The sequence below is a fragment of the Drosophila santomea genome, chromosome 3R, assembly GCF_016746245.2.
Source record: "Drosophila santomea strain STO CAGO 1482 chromosome 3R, Prin_Dsan_1.1, whole genome shotgun sequence".
Lineage (NCBI taxonomy): Eukaryota > Metazoa > Arthropoda > Insecta > Diptera > Drosophilidae > Drosophila > Drosophila santomea.
In genome coordinates this window covers 17,984,599-18,000,460 of record NC_053019.2, presented here as the reverse complement: position 1 = coordinate 18,000,460, position 15,862 = coordinate 17,984,599, and the positions used below count along the sequence as shown (strand labels likewise).

The window sequence follows — 15,862 nt, the reverse complement described above, 5'->3', positions numbered from 1 at the left end:
AACCATGCGTTTAGCTGGGTGTTTTGCAGCTCTAAGCTTCTTTTAATGGCAATTCACACTCGTCCTTCGGCAGGGAAAGGTCCTTTAAGGACTGCCATTCTGAGCAGAGCACTTGAAAAGCAAAACAAGTGCTTCACATATATTTTTCGTTGCAACGAGATCTGAAGATGCTCTCGGGGTCCTTAAAGCTTGCACTATAATTTTAAATCACTCAATGGCTTGAAAGTTAAAGCACTGCGTTTGCTTCGCTAGCACGCACAATATAATTGCTTCAGTAAGCTTCAATAAGTTACCTTAAGTCTACTGTTATTGTTTGTTAGAAGTCAAACATTTAAAATAATGAAAGTGCTGCACTAGAAATCCTTTGCCATATATTTGAGCAGATTTGGTTCGGTTATTAAGTGTATTAGTTGGGGTTTGTTGTTAGCGGCCAACTCTCAAAAAGGAAAAGGATCAGCAAAAAATAAACACGCAGAATACTTTATTGTTTTAATGAAAGCAATTTGACAAAAGCACTTAAGTTCTATCGAAGTTTGTGTTCAAAAGGTCATATTTTTGTTTGTGTAATAAATAAACAGCAAAATAAGGGAAAGAGTAGTGTGTTTTGCAAGTATATTTTTGATTACTGCTGAACAAGTTTTCGGGTGCAGACAAGCGTCCAAGCAATTGGGTCTCAGCGAATAATATTTTTTTTTGGCTACAAAACTTTAGATCTGAACTTGCCCAAGTTCGTGATTTGATTTGCAGCTGTGGTCTCTGGGATTTGGTACTGTTTAAACGCGATTGAAATGTATGACTAGATGAAAGCAAAAAGCCTTCGTCAGGTAAATATAATTAAATAGGTGGTGGCCACTTTTAGTTTCAGCTAAGTGCATTGGAAACATTGAAATCAGAGCCACTTTGGGCGAAGAAGCCGCTGGCCTGCGGAGCGGACTCCACCCAGCGGATCCGTTTGCAGTCAAGGATCATTAAACTTTGGAGGCACCCGCAAACTGGAGCGGCTGGGTGTCGTATCGGATTACCGCTTTCGGACTGCGTCACAGCTTTCTATCGATGTCCAGTTGGCTGTTGGCTGTTGGCTGTTGGCCTTGGCCATCCATTGTTGCGGGTTTGGGCCATGTTGGATTGGAGCTGCTGCGGTTGCTTTCTTGGCCAACCGCCTCGCATTACTTGCGCTTTTGAGGCATCGAACGATGGCTTGTGGTGTCAAGTTGCGAATGGCGCGGACATCCAGATAACAGTCATTACACTCACAGTGGATCTCCGTACAGATAAATCCAGATAGGAGAGCCTCGATGGCCGATAAAACGATGCCAGAGCCAAAGAACGGTCGAGGTCTGATTGCCACTGCCTCGAAGTTGGCCACAATTACCGAGCCCACCTGCGTGCTCAGCTGGCAGGCTGGAAAAGTGAATATTTATTAGTCCGCTCATCATTAACCGACGAAAAGTGCTTATTGGTTGATTTTACCCCGCTACCTCACCGGATTTCGCCTGCTCAGCAGAATGTAACTGAGCCGGCGATTTATAAAAACGAGAGCTAATAGTTCGTTTCACTTTTCTTTTATTATTTATTTATTTATTGTGTACAGGCGGCGAGGCGTGGCCACATCACAAGCATAAGCCCCACCACCAGCACCACCACCAGCACCAGCCTCCCACTTTTCCAACCACCAACCACCACCCACCTCCCGCCGACTTGCTGTTTAATTGTAGTCATACTCGACTCGAGCTGCACTTTGCTTTTACTTTTGCCTGCGAAAATTGTTTTCAGCAAATTGCGGGCAAATTAATGAGCAGTAAATTAGCTGCATTAGTACAGCAGCCACATGCCGCGCACGCCGCAGAATTCAGTGACTTTCAGCCATTGTCACTGCCATGGCCACGATTCTCGCTCCTGGCCGAGAGTCATGTGAGCCCACCTTTATGGCCAAGGTCAGGGATCCGGCGTAATGCCATTTGGTTAATCAAATTGCAGCTAATTATATCACCCTTTGAACCTTTAGGGATTGCAGCTTAAAAAACTGTAGATCACTGCGTTTGAATCTACACTGGGATGTATTTTGCTGAACAAGCAGGAAAAATGTTAGATAAACTAAATATAGTAATATTAAATTGAGTGTGAGTTAACTGTAATAATATATTAATCCGATATTGTTAATCTCGTTGATATTGAATTTTTAACTAAGTAATTAAGTTAAATGCTGTGCCGCTGATTTTAGTTAGTGTTATATTTCTCTAAGTATCCAGGTTAAAATAAGTATCGTCGTAGTTAGTAAATAGCTGATATACTTCAAAGATATGGCATCCGAATATTTTAAACTAAATTAAACAAAAATCGCAGATTGTAGCATTTAAATATATTTAGTTGCACCTTCATAGTTTTTTTATGCATATGAGAGATATCGAGAGATTTTGAGTTGTTATAGAAATTTTTCAATGAAAGAAATGTGTGGCTGAAGCCACTGTGCGCAATAGATGCCCCACAGCTCTGGTTTTGTGATGGCCGTCACTCAGCTGGTTGACTTGAAATCAAAACTGTGGTGGTGACGGTGGTGGTGGTGGTGTTGGTGGTGGTGATGGTGGCTGTAGATGTGGATGCCAAGGAGGAGGTGGTGCAGTGGTACAGGCATTGGTGCTGCACGCAGCTTGGTTGGATGCTACTGCTAATGTTGCTGCCACTGTGCTGTTGCCGCAGCTGCTTCAATAAAACTGAGTTGCATGCAACGGCTGGTAATTAGTCTCCACAAGGCGCTGCATCAGCTGCCATCGAATCGCGACCGATTGCATCCATGTGAAGGATACGCCGTGCTCTCGTCCTTTTTCCACTGTGTCGTGTGTTGTGTTGTGCGTTCTATCGAAAAGAAAAATAACCTGAAAAAGTCAAAAATGCCCAGCCATCTAGTTGCCAGCTGCCTTCTACTGGCTTTGGGTCTGAACATGAGCCTGGCGGCGATTCACAAGCGCAGTGGCGCCAATTCACTGGAAGTGGATCCCGAGGCCAAGCCTGGGGCGAGTCCTGCGGCCAGTGTGGAGAACACGGATCTGTTGGACAAGCTGAGCTGGAAGTGCGCAAACAATGCGAGTTGCCTGTACGGGGTGACCAATAGTCTCATGGCCTCCTACCGTCGTGGTGAAACCCTCAAGCTGGGTTTGTTCGACCTAGTCAAGTTGCCCGAACTTGATGCTTCCCGAAAGAACAAGTGGGGCACTGGGCGCGGTCTCTCCAGCTTTATGGACTTTGTCACGGGAAACGCCATCAGGGTGCCCGTGGGGCCCATGGTCTTTAGTGTTCAGAGAGCCGAGGACGATAGCGATTATATCGAGGTGGCACTGCTGAAAAAGGCCTCCAGCAGCACAGGTAATCACCACAAAGGGGTTCCAATCAAGGAATGGCAGGAGGCTTAACCAGCTGCTCCTGATTGGCATGTGACTAGCATTTGAGAGTTACCAGCCTATCAATGGCTCTAAGAACTACCTTAAAATAGCCTACACTGCGAAGTTATAAATAAAAGAAAGAGTTATTTTTTTAATACGTAATATAATATATACAATTTTAAACTCTTTAAAACCTGTATATTTATGGACCCATAATTTTACCTCTGATCAATCTACTTCTCACTATCAACTACAGGATTCGATGGTAGTGTAAGTCTGTGCTACCCAGAACCACTTTCGAAAACCTCATATAACCCATGTGTTATGAGTGTACAGATTCTGGAAACTTGCAAAGCTACTCCAACAGCCAATGCATATCAATGACTTTGGCAAACCAAACTGCCATTACTTACCCCTATTTAATATGACATTCGATATACATGGCAGCAGCGCATCAATCATGTCGCATACCTTGACAAGAAAGGGGCGGGTGAATGAAATCCTGTGCCGCACTATTACGCATACGTACGAGTGCCATTAAAGGCATTAAACCTAAAACGTGTCTTGTTTCTCAAAATTCCACTACAGGCCGCCTGCAGGGCAATGGAGGAGGAGTACTGGGCGGCGGTGGTGGTCTGGGAGGAAACGGCGGCGGGGGAGGAGGTCTGCTGGGCGGCGGAGGTGGTGACAATGGCGGCGGAGGCGGACTTTTGGGCGGACGGAGGCGTCACCAGCACCAGGACAAGAAGCAGTTCCAGATGTTCATACCCATGTACCTGGCGGCCACAACATTTGGGTGGACGATGGTGGCAGCAAAGGCGGTGGGACTGCTGACTCTTAAGGCTCTGATCCTGTCCAAAATTGCCTTCGTGGTAGCCGCAATAGTGTTGATCAAGAAGCTCATGGACAATGCCAGCGAAAAGTGAGTATAAGAGAAATAATAAATACAATTTATAGGACAAATTTACTGTGTCCCTAAATATGTTATTATTATTTTAATTAATCCACCTTTTAAAATATTAAATAACAATAAATTTACATAAACAAAGGGCGTAAAGAGAGAAATGGACGAATGCTAGGTTATGTGTACATTTTTTGTGTCCTTACACTCCTTTATTATAGTAAGGAAATCGTAAGATTGCCAGCGAATTAGTTTAAGTCAAAAACAAGACAGAAAGCTACTAGAAATTAAGGGAGAGGCGTGGCCTAGCTTTCTTTCTAACGCCATTTAATATATGGCTGTTATCATGTTCCATGTTAGATTCCAAAACGCAAATAAAATCGCCTTCCTATTTGTTTAAAGGATGATGTACCAGTTCCCGGAGCAGACACCTTACATGATGCCGTACGGCATGGATTACCCGCTGCATGGCGCGGAAATGTCGCCGGAAATGTACCCGGCCTCGCTGCATCACCTTGCGATGGCCGGAGGCGGCCAGCTGCCAGGACATCCCGGACATCCGGGACTGGAAAGCCTGAGCGCCGAGAGCCACCTGCACTCCGCCCAGGTGTCCAGCGATGGCAGCAACAACACACAGGTGCTGGCCGCCTTGGGCGGTCTCGGCGGACTTGGACACAAGATCAAGCGTGAGGACTCCTGGATGGCGAAGAGTAAGTGTAAGTTGATCCAGCCTTTTGATATTCCAGATAGTCGGGGGAAGGGTCCCAGGCCTCCCAGACACCCCACATCCTTCCCATTTTCTCGCAACTCCATGGCCCAGATAGATTCCCTGAATGCGGTGGTGGTGGCAGCGGCTGCAGCCGAGGGCGCCATTGAGGACGACTATGAGGACAATGAGTGAATAGTGTACTTATTACTTTCATTTGTTATCCGGCACGCTCACATGAGTTGTGGGCTCTCTAGCTTTTTGTGGGCTTTTTGTGCAGCTTTTAATTTGCGTTGCATACTCTTAGGTGGTTTCTTTTATTTATTTTTTTTTTAATGAATATTTTTTTAAATCATATTATTGTATCTTAACATCACAGGAAGGAGAAATATTCTTAAGAATTACCAAACCCTATATACAAAAGAGTGAAGTAAGTTTCTTTTATTAGATTGCAAACAAATAGACAAAGTAATTTGCATTGCGATTTGTTTGTAAGGCATTTGAAAGGCATTTAATCCAGATGAAAAATGAAATTTATGGCTAACAATTTCAAGCGGTATCTATATACATTAAGGAGAAACATTTTATAAATGAATGAATGAGCGTGCTGAGAAATTCAATTAGAGCAGAGGCGTGGATTTTCCAATATCTCCAAGCTGGAGGCGAGTGAGGTCCACCCTTTAATACGGAACTTAGAAACACATTGACCTTCTCCACCCTTCCCTTCCAACATCACATGCCCCACATACCCCGACACCCGTGGCTAATAAATGGCCCCGGGACTAATTACTTGGCTGATTAACGATATAACTCACTCCACTGCAGCCACTCCAGCACGGCGACCCCTGATCTACAACTACGTGCAACCCCACATGCCGTACTACCGTTCCTGAGGCGAGGATTAGCCAATTACCAGCTACCAAAGACTCGTGGGAGGAGGAGGAGGAGGAGGAGGAGGAGGAGGAGGAGGAGGAGGAGGTTGCTCTGCTGCCATAGGACCCAAATATCGGACACGTTGCATCGGAAGAGCAGCCTAGCGAGCTGGCGTTATTATTTATTGTTATTATTTATTGAATCGTATTTAATTTAGTCAAACCTGGCGCACACATTTAGTCTAGTTCAATGTCTCTGTAATTAGCAGTCGAAGTGCTACAAAAATTACAAAAAAAAAAAAGCATTAAATAATTGGACACAAAGTTGTTCAGAAATCATAATCGCTTGCGTGTGCTTTTTATTTATGCAATAAATATTAATAAATAAATAAATTACGTGTAAGTGTAAGTTTAAATAAATTACAAACGATAGAATGATCATCATTGAGAAAACGGAAACGGAATGTGAAAGTGTGCGAGAGGATTGCATTCAGATGCAAGAGTGAGTTAGAGCGGAACAGTGTTATTCTAAGGGAAAGTGGAGAAAGTTTACAAGAGATAAAGAGGAAGATAGAGAAGAGAGTTAGAGGAGTTTCCCAAAGCCAGCGGAAAAGCGTTCGAGGAAAACCCAATTCAGTTCATTCCTGATCTATTGACATACATAACAAGTTCGTTAAAACAAGCTTTATTGCGCCACTTTCCCCGGCTGTTGGCCACTGTAGGCCATGTTTTGGGCCTGCTCCTGCTGGTGCTGCACTTCCTTGGCCAACACATCGGCGGGCACGTCCACCAGGCCCTCCACGAATCCGTCAAAGGCCCTCGACCAGCCGGAGCTGTAGCTGTCGTGGTGGGATGGGACCTCCACTATAGTTTTCTTGCTAGAAAGCAGCTTCTTCAGCGAGATGATCACCGCCAGCAGCAAGGCGATCTTCGAGACAATCAAAGCCTTGCCGGCTAGCAGAAAGAGTCCTTTGAGCAGCAGGGCTCCCACCATTCCCGTCTTGGCCGCCATCATCATCAGCAGTGGTCCCATGTTCTTCATCTTACCTCGCCCCTCCTGCAACGCCTCCAAGGGGCGCACGGATACGCCCAGATTCAGACTGCCCTCCGGATCGCTGTTGATCACAAAGTCCGCGTTCTCCGAGAACTTGTATCGCAGGGAGCGCGACCGGATGAACTTCCACAACTTGTTGGCCATCAGGAGCGCGAACGTCTCCTCATCGGACCCCATTGAACGGGACAGTAGCTGGTTCACCTCTGGATCATCCGGCACCATTGAGATATTTCTGCAAGGGTACTCATTTGATTACGGATCCAATCAAATTCTTTTTTAAAGTAAAATACACAAAGGCTTGGAAGATTTGAAGTTATAGCACTCAGCTAGTGGGAAATTGGCATGACAAATAAAAAAAAAATCATTTTTAACACTTAAACGCTGCCGTTTAAAAATGGTAAAAAAGAACTGCGGTTCTTCAACATTAAAGTTGTTTCTCCGAAATTTATAAGAAATAGGTAATTTTGTATGGCCAACTTCGTAGTCTTCGACACTTTTGGTTTTCTTATATTATTATTAGTATTATTTTAAATAATACAAGTACTTTAAATTTTTTATATGATAATTTTAGAAGTTTTATGATGGTGCTTAAACCGTTAATCCGTGCTCACCCGTTTTCTGTGACCTTCACTCGGTCGCCAAGGTCAATGCGGGTGTTCAGATACAGATGGTTCATTACAATAGACATCTTGATCATCTTACAGGCACGATCGTCTTCTTGTCTGCAATTTTGCTTCAGCTTGGCCAACAGAAAGTCCTCAATGTTCCTACGCTCGCTGTCCGTTATCTTAAAAGAATGATAGGTGGCAATTCTTGACGAGTTATGACATTTAAAAAATCCTAATAAAAATATATGTAATATGGAAGAATTTCCATAAGATGTCCATATGCCTTAAAAGTTTATATGCATTTTTTAAAATCGATCTATAAAAAATAGATGCAATTTCTGGTTTAAAGATTTATTAATTTTTAAAATAAATAAGTTGCTAAGATTATGTACGCTACACCGCAAAGATCTTTTTATCAGGCTGACCCTAAAGGTCGTAATCTCACAAAGGTCACAAAATGTCAAGGTACCCATTTTACACTAAGAAGGGAAACAACAATCCTTTTCTACTAGTATTTAAGATGTCACTGGCGATGAACTTTTGGATAAAGCAATAAATACGGACAGCCAAAAGAAGGGCCAGTGTGCTTATGGTGCTGTTATCCTTGAAACTGACATTTATCCAGGACATTTCCTTACCGTAACGGTGCCATCGCGTCGTTTGCTGCCTCGGGCGGAAACAAGGACCAAGCAGAAGGCTAGGAGAGCGCAGACCTTGAATGTTTGCATCGTTGGTTTTGTTTGCGGCTATTAAAGCGTTCTCAGCTTTTGGCGATTGTTCTTGGGCTAAACTTGCACGGACTGATACACACAAATGCACACGTATTTCTGGTATATCCTGGCCTTATCCTTTGGCTCTGATCACACACAATCACACTCTCACAGTCGCCCGCGTCTTCGCTCTACTAGAAGTGCTACGCTCTTGCTGTTGACATCGTCGTCTTGATAGAAAACCTAATGCGAATTTCCCGCCAGTGATTTCGATTTTATATGAAAAGCGGCCAAAAGCACCGCAAACACAATACAGGTCTCTGTCGCAGTCAGCGCTGACTGCGACGCCGGCGCTTGTGTTTGCAGGCACAATATCTGGATTTTGCAACTAGCTCCTTGGCCAAGAGCCACTGGTTTGGCCAGTTTCTGGGACTTCTCTTATGGCCTTGCCCACGACTTGCCATCTCGTACTGCCAACCATGGGTATGACTTTGTTTATGTTTTTCTCCGACGACAAGTTCTTTGCTGCCTTTGTTGTCTTTGCCAGCGTGGGTCGTCAATAAAAACACAGCCAGTCGAAAGTAAACAACAGACCTAATTTCCAACAACAAAGAGCCAAATTTTCCCACACAGCATCAGCCGCAGAGGAGTGGTGTGAGTAAGGGGAGGGGGTCGGAAAAGTAGCAGCAAATTAGCAGTGAAAAGCCGAGTGCCATTGACGACACGCATGCAAACCTGAAAACTTTTCAGTTGCTCCACTTTGAGTCCGTGGCGTCACTCAAGGAGGATCCAGAGAGTCCCAGTTTGAAATGGGCAATGTTTTCTTATTAGGAAATATTTAAATATTAACTAGAAGATATTAGGCCCCATGCGATCTTATCTTTATAGGAATTGTAATGTAACTCGGTAGATGCTCTTCGTTTTTCATGTACAATGGTACACTTTCATTACAGGCGTGCGGCTATTATCTGCGGGGTTGAGGTGAAAATTCATGGTTTTTCCCACCGCCGAGGGTCCGCCCTTTGGTACAATCAATTTGGGGCCTTTTCTTTGGCGGAACAGATAAAGAGCCGTATCAGTAGCTATTACGGATTTAGAGAGACGGCCCAACAGGTTGTGCGTCCGTTGGCCATTTAGTGAGGAAATTCAATCAATTTCCCCACCAAGACCAAAGCTATTGAACACACAAACAAATTGGCGGCCAGCCGCAGAGCCACTCGAATTTCCACGGAATTTCCACAGATCTGGAAGTAGGCTAGCCGGCTGGTCAGCTAAAGTGGCTAAAATGGGACGCCTGGCCAAGAAAGTGGTGTGTTCATGTGGTCGCAAAAACCCGCTAGTTGATCTGTCCATAAAACGTTGCCTCCTCCGATCGCAGCTCCCAAATCAGACTTCACCGGGCCACTTCAGGCATTAAGTGCACAATAAAAAATTTTTAAAGACTTTCTTTCTTGATTAAAAATTGTTTTTTACCTCTTAAGATAGGCGTCCTAAATTTGTGTTCTTAAATTGTAAAGACACCTTGACAATTATATATATCCATATAATTAATTATTAGCTGGTGTTGATTTATGAATTTTTTTATGTGGCATTAGGCTGGAGAGTCATAACAATTTGTTAATCTAAAGCAAGCCGCCTGGCAGCCCAGCAAAGCGGCTGCTGCGCTTTCTTTTGGAAAATGTGGTCCAGGCCAGTCGACTCCTCCGACAGTGTTGACATCGCCAGACACAGGCTTCTCGGCTACCCAGTTGCACTCGGCTACTAGTATCACCTGTTTCGCTTTGCATTGACTTTGAGTGGGACGAGCCAGTCGGAGGAGGTTTAAGCCGTTGTCAAGGGAATACAATTTACTAAGAAATGAAACTACAAATTTTAAACAATTTTAAAATCCTGTGAGTGTCAGCAAACAATAGCTTAGATTCAAAAATATTTCGACCCATACAACATAACACAGTTTAAACTCCAGCAACGTATCGATTTGAACCAAGTTGATTAAAGTTTCAAAAAATAAAATAATAAGGAAGCAAGACATCGAGCTCCAGATGATTTATTGCGATTCACCCGAGCTCAATGGCAACCCTCGCTGAGGCAGGCAAAGCCAAAAAAAAAAAGAAGGAAAACCAGTCCACTTTTCCTCAGCTTCTCGGCTTGGCTTTTCATTGCCTTAATTAAAAGCTGAATTTTATATGTATCGACTACGGTGCGAGTAAAAGCAGAGCAAGTGCAGAATTTGGAGAATCGTTTTGTAGTGAAATTTTTGCCGTTAATTGAAAAGAGCTCTGGACCTCTGTTTCCAGGCAACTATGGTTTCCTTCCTTTCCCAGTGCGAAATTGAGGTTCATTTCTCAAACTGTGTTTTATTTACAATTAGCTTAATAAATTATTTTATAGGAATGCAACAAATAAATAACAACGCGGAGGTGGTTGGAGTCCTCGAAGTTAGCTCTTCTGAGGCTGTTGCTCGGCCACAATGTCCTTGCCAGAGTTACGACCGTAGTAGCCGTTGTAGGCCGCTTCCTGCGGATCCCCAAAGCTGACGGAGTTGCCGGCAACCTGCTGACCCTGTACCTGCTGACCCTGGTAGCTCTTGCTATAGTAGTCGGTGTAGGGCTTGGCAAAGCTCGGCTCCTGGCGGTAGTAGGGTCCCGGAGCGCCTCCGTGGCCGCCCTCAAAGTGCTCGTGGTGGTGGTAGTAGGTGGCAGCTCCCACTCCTTGCGGATTGTACTCGGGGAAGGTGTTCTTGCCGCCAAACAGGCCCGACAGTCCACCGCCGAATGCTCCTCCAACGCCACCTGGCGGACGGCACAACTTGAAGTAGGCAAACAGACCGGGTAGGATGATGGCGGCCAATCCAAGGATCTTTTTGAGGCCAGCGATTCCCAGGATGAAGGGCAGGAAGAGCAGCAGCTTCAGCTTGAAGATCTTCAGCACCAACAGCAGGGGAATGATCATCTTCTTCAACTTCTTGCGCGCTGCAATAGTATTCAGGTATTGAGGTCATTTTAAGACAATTTAATTATCAATTTATTTAGTTTGTTAGTTCAGAGTTTCATTGCAAATTTAAAATATCAGAATATTCAATTATGATTCATTCTTCAATCAAGTTTTTTACATTTTAAATAGAAATTAATAACGAATTTAATATAAAAATCATTCCTGGCTCATTTGCAATTCCATCTACTTAGAACATTTATCCACATGCAAATTTCTCTTCAACTGAGAATAAAGAATATTTTTGAGACTTACAGAAATGTCCAGCCCGCTGTCCATCATCAATGAGGTCCAGTTCGCCATCAATGTCGTTTCCGATGAAGCGGGCCTCATAACGACCGGCTTCGGTGAGTTCCTCTGGCCACTCGACCTCCAGAGCCGTGGACTTGAGGAAGCTGCAAGCATGCGGAAACGTGACCGAGAATGAGCATTTACATTTTCATAAAAATCTCATTTTTTATTCAAAAGCCGGCCCAACTTTGCGGCCCAAATTCATTTGCATACGGCACGAGTGGCAGTCATTTGGCTAATTGTGACAGCTTACCGTTCGGTCCTTCGGAGTCCATATTTCAGCAGCTGATTCCATTCATCGTCGTCGCCACGTGGCTCCTCGGAGTACTCGAAGGGCTCCTGCAGCAAGGACCTCTGCTGGGTTTCTGGGAGTCGCACAACGCGGGCAAAGTCGGAGAGCCTGAAAGTTGAGGGGATTCTTGATTAAATTCCTCTTCGAGTGTTTTGTAAGAAAAAGAAAATACGCCTATAATAGCACGCCTGAACAAACAATTTTCCTCAATGATGAAATTTTGGTCGAGCAACTACATTTTGTGCATAAAAAATGTCAAGGAAGCCATCTTCCATGTGATTTCAGCTAAGTGTTCATTTCAAGGGGAATGATGAATGGAAATATTATAAGGAAATTCTTTTTCCCTAAAGAAACCCACTAATAGAGATTTCTGGCTATAGTTTATGTACAATCTTAGCGCTTACTTGTACTGGTCCTTGAAGAAGATCTCGTCGAAGGTGTTGAGCGCCTGGGTCTTGAAGCACGCGGAGAGGTCGCCGCCGAGGCAGTTGCTATTCGTCCTGGCCAGGAAGGGATCGTTGTCGTTGCCCAGGCCGAAGATGCTAAGCAGGGAGGAGCGTCCCCGTTCCTCGCCCACTCCTGGCTGCTGTGCCTGTGGGAACTGTTGTGGCTGCTGGATCGGCTGCACTGCTGGCTGCGGGGCGTAGACTTGCTGAATGTTGTTGGACGACTGCTGGTCCGGAAGGCGGAGACCTTCGCCGGCCACCAGAGCGGCGAGGGCCAGAAAGATGAGTGCTCTCATTGCCATGTCTGTAAGCAGGAGAAGGTGAAATGGCTTTAAAAAAAACTACAGGCACCAGTTTCGTTTGAGTCGCTGAAGTTTTCTCCCAATCACCCGATTATTCCAGCATCTTTGGCTCCGTCACGCGATGACAAAGAAGAAGTGTATACGAGTATAAGCAACTTTTTGGCAACTCAACAAGCAGTTGTTGGCTTAACGGATCGACTCTCCACTTAAAACTGACACACTTTTCAGATGGCTTAGCGGTCCCGATGCCTCACCGTGCAATTAGCCGCTCAAACGTAATAACTCTCGCTTTCAAGCCAACTTGGACTTAACTCGGCTCACCAACTCTTTGCTCTTCGGTGTTTACTGCTAACTGGAGTTTGCTCAAATTTCTCGAGGAGCTTTCTGCACCCAAAAATACAGATAAGCCCACATTTGAGTCGGACCCAAAGTGAAATGCAGGCGAACCGGTTTGCCGGCCTAACCCTTTGCCGGCAATGAGCCGACAAATGCTCGTAATTGAATTCCGTGCTAGGGCGCATAAACAGCGGGCCTAATGTGCTTTAAAAAGGTCAGCAGCTCAGTCTGGTCAAGCAGAAGTGCAGTAAGGCGTTCACAATGCGCATTATTGGCCGTGGTTCGCATAATAACGATAGGGTATAAAGTGTACACAATGTATACTAATAATCGGTCCTTTTAAATTATGAAATTATGTAAAAATAAAAAAAAACCCTCATTTATTGCAATTTTATATTTCTTCGCTTTAAATTCGCCATAAAGGACAGATTCAGACCACTGTATTCAGATGGACGCCAGCTGAAATCGCACGCGAAAAGTTCGTTATGCTCGAGGGGCGATTTTGGCCAGTTGCTTTTACTTTCGTTAGGTTCCCATTTGGGAACCCAAACACAGATTGGAACTGGGACTCATCAGCCGACGCTTGTGTGAATAACAAAGAATTTAGCTTGGCCAGTGGCCACCAAGTTTTAAAGAAGTTCCATGTCCACGAGAAGAAAAGTTTGTGGAGCGCCAAAGACTATGCAGCGAAAAAGACTTTATGGCGCGAAAGTGGAAAGTTTATGGCAACTGCAAGTCGAGCACCCGAAAGCACGCAACAAATTCAACATAAACAAATGTTTATGAGGGATCGTAATAGGTTGGAAATGGGTGCGTAAGATTTATAGATTAGTGAATCATTTATTGTGCCCAGTCTTTGAGTGTGATGTCGAAAAAGCTTACAAATTTTGGTCACTGTGTCTGCCGTGTTTGTTTCGCTATTTGTTTTGCTTTTCGATTTGCATTCGCCAACGAAGGTCAATGAAATGTGGACTGGTCATGGTCGGCATTTCGAAATTACATTGGCGATAAATGGAAATGATGGCGTTATCGTGTCGGAAGATTAAACAGTTTATGTACACCCTTCAAACGCCCACCATGTGGGTACATATTTGTCGAAAAAAAAATATTTTTACCAATATACATATATGCCCATTTGATTTTGAACACTATACATATAAACAATAGTATATAATGTATAGTACAGTAAAGTAAAGAATAGTATAAAATTGTTTAAAATAGCACTTCCTAACCAATTTTTGAATACATGTGAACATCTAATTGATGATAAAATTATTTAATTTTTTTTCATTTTTCTTTTTTTTACTAACCGTTTAAATTTAACTAAATTACTTTTTTCTTATGTTCATTCAGAAAATTATATTAATTGGATTTAATGGAAAGTTTTCAAAAAACTGAAGCCATGTTATAAAGACCTTTCTGTTTAGAGAAGTGTATTTTACAAAAAAAGTATATTTTCAACCGATGTATTAAAGTACGGTTACAAACTTTCTGCCACAATCCAATGGTCGTTAAAATTGGCAATGCTGGCATTTCCCACATCTATTTTATTTGGTTATTACACAATTTCTCGCAGTTCATTTCACTTCACTTCACACAATTTTACTTTATTTTTTCGCTCGGTTTTTTCCGCTGTTTACCTTTAGCTGTTTCCTATGAGCGCCTGGGGTGATTTTTATTGGGTATATCCTTAACGCGTTTTTTAAGCGACTCTGTCTTTCTGTGGGCCAAAAGCGACTGTGCCGTGGCTGCTGGCCGGCAAAGATTTTATATGAAATGCGATAAGTGGCGAGAGGAGGAGTCGTTGGCAAAGTCAATACATGGAGACAATAGGCCAGCCGCTGTCGTCGCTTTTGGCCGACAACGATGATGATGGCTAAGAGGCAGATCTCAACACAGTCGCACTTGCGGTAGGTTGTGGATACGATCAGTCGATCGGGTTTACTTTTGCCTCCGTGGGTGAGAGACAACGACCTGCGCTTTTGCTTTTTCGCGTCCGGCTGGGCGAGTCGAGCGTTCGTGTGCCTTGAGAAAATCCCAAAAAATTATTGTGGCGCACGTCGAGGCCTTGGCTTTAATTTGAGTTTGATTTAAAGAGCCAACAAACTGTTGAAGTGACTCATTTCGGGAAAACGTACGTCACAGCCGCCCGGGGTTATGTAACTCTTGGCCTCTTGCCTCACATGCGATTATTACTTTTACTGCAAACGGGTTTTTGGGAACGCCCACGTTTAAAGTCAGCCCGAATTGCGAACCAGAGGCAAATGCATCCAGTTGGTTTTTGCATTCTCTGCAATTTCCTGCGGTGGCAACTGTGGGGCAACTGGGCAATTCCCCCTCTGGCTGCCACAAAAATCAAAACAACAGGCTGCATGCTGCGGGTTTTCCCGCAGCCACACTCGCACGATTTCCCGATTTTCCTCGGTCAGAGTAGGCACGATCTGCCAACGAGGCCGCAAACAGAAGCCCGCCGGCGGAAATTGTTTCCGTCAGTCCGAGGGCACTTGTGTTCCGTAGGGGGAGGGGGGTGGGGGCGAAGTTGCGGTCGGGGACGCTCCTGTTTTGCCGGACATGTCCCGACCCCATCTGGACGTAATTGAATCATCTAGTCCAGAACTTTCGAGGATTCGACCAGTGGGAAAATTCATCAAGTGCAAATAAAATGAACATTCCGCATATATATGTACTATATGCTACATGTAAACAAGTGGCCGGAATTCCGGTAACATAAGAGCTAAACCCAATATGTGCTTCCATTTTTACTGCACAGACTGGGCCCGAAATAAATAAACCTAGCACAATTTTCCGTAAATAAATGTACGAAGCAATACCAATCGAGGCGAAACGTTAGAGTCAAGAGTCTATTAAGTATTTGTTACTTAATTGTTAACTTTTAATTGATTGAGAAATACACTAAATCGTGATATCTGTTTCTATTTATAATGAAGAATATACCATTTTACCACTATTAGTTTT

General features: G+C 44.0%; 3 protein-coding genes across 4 annotated transcripts; 1 reads left to right on the top strand and 2 right to left on the bottom strand.

Annotated features, from left to right (window-relative positions):
* Positions 1-2,888: 2,888 nt before the first annotated feature.
* On the top strand, positions 2,889-5,911 carry LOC120452853. 2 transcript variants are annotated; one of them, XM_039637293.1, is made up of 4 exons: positions 2,889-3,360; positions 3,966-4,299; positions 4,681-4,994; positions 5,810-5,911. In XM_039637293.1, the coding sequence occupies exons 1-4, from the start codon at positions 2,889-2,891 to the stop codon at positions 5,875-5,877; spliced, it is 1,188 nt and encodes a 395-aa protein (XP_039493227.1). In that variant the 3' UTR covers positions 5,878-5,911. The 2 variants fall into 2 exon arrangements, with proteins under 2 accessions (XP_039493227.1, XP_039493228.1); XM_039637294.1 differs by having other exon boundaries at positions 4,681-4,988; positions 5,810-5,901.
* A 351-nt stretch (positions 5,912-6,262) lies between these two features.
* Positions 6,263-8,451, bottom strand: LOC120452230. Its single transcript, XM_039636355.1, has 3 exons — positions 8,157-8,451; positions 7,522-7,697; positions 6,263-7,142 (listed from the first exon to the last, which is right to left on the bottom strand). Exons 1-3 carry the CDS (start codon positions 8,244-8,246, stop codon positions 6,542-6,544), a joined length of 867 nt encoding a protein of 288 aa, XP_039492289.1. The 5' UTR covers positions 8,247-8,451; the 3' UTR covers positions 6,263-6,541.
* Positions 8,452-10,647: 2,196 nt separating this feature from the next.
* LOC120452241 lies at positions 10,648-14,609 on the bottom strand. Its single transcript, XM_039636365.1, has 5 exons — positions 14,527-14,609; positions 12,207-12,552; positions 11,764-11,910; positions 11,475-11,614; positions 10,648-11,200 (listed from the first exon to the last, which is right to left on the bottom strand). Exons 2-5 carry the CDS (start codon positions 12,548-12,550, stop codon positions 10,668-10,670), a joined length of 1,164 nt encoding a protein of 387 aa, XP_039492299.1. The 5' UTR covers positions 12,551-12,552; positions 14,527-14,609; the 3' UTR covers positions 10,648-10,667.
* Between the last annotated feature and the right edge of the window lie 1,253 nt (positions 14,610-15,862).

Excerpts from the sequence above, each read along its gene's own strand:
- LOC120452230 (XM_039636355.1), bottom strand. The coding sequence starts at position 8,246 with ATGCAAACATTCAAGGTCTGCGCTCTCCTAGCCTTCTGCTTGGTCCTT. Across the intron at positions 7,698-8,156 it reads GACGCGATGGCACCGTTACG|ATAACGGACAGCGAGCGTAG; the intron begins GTAAGGAAATGT and ends CATTCTTTTAAG. Across the intron at positions 7,143-7,521 it reads GTGAAGGTCACAGAAAACGG|AAATATCTCAATGGTGCCGG; the intron begins GTGAGCACGGAT and ends GTACCCTTGCAG.
- LOC120452241 (XM_039636365.1), bottom strand. The coding sequence starts at position 12,550 with ATGGCAATGAGAGCACTCATCTTTCTGGCCCTCGCCGCTCTGGTGGCC. Across the intron at positions 11,911-12,206 it reads TTCTTCAAGGACCAGTACAA|GCTCTCCGACTTTGCCCGCG; the intron begins GTAAGCGCTAAG and ends CTCAACTTTCAG. Across the intron at positions 11,615-11,763 it reads GGACTCCGAAGGACCGAACG|CTTCCTCAAGTCCACGGCTC; the intron begins GTAAGCTGTCAC and ends GCATGCTTGCAG.
- LOC120452853 (XM_039637293.1), top strand. The coding sequence starts at position 2,889 with ATGCCCAGCCATCTAGTTGCCAGCTGCCTTCTACTGGCTTTGGGTCTG. Across the intron at positions 3,361-3,965 it reads AAAGGCCTCCAGCAGCACAG|GCCGCCTGCAGGGCAATGGA; the intron begins GTAATCACCACA and ends ATTCCACTACAG. Across the intron at positions 4,300-4,680 it reads ATGGACAATGCCAGCGAAAA|GATGATGTACCAGTTCCCGG; the intron begins GTGAGTATAAGA and ends ATTTGTTTAAAG.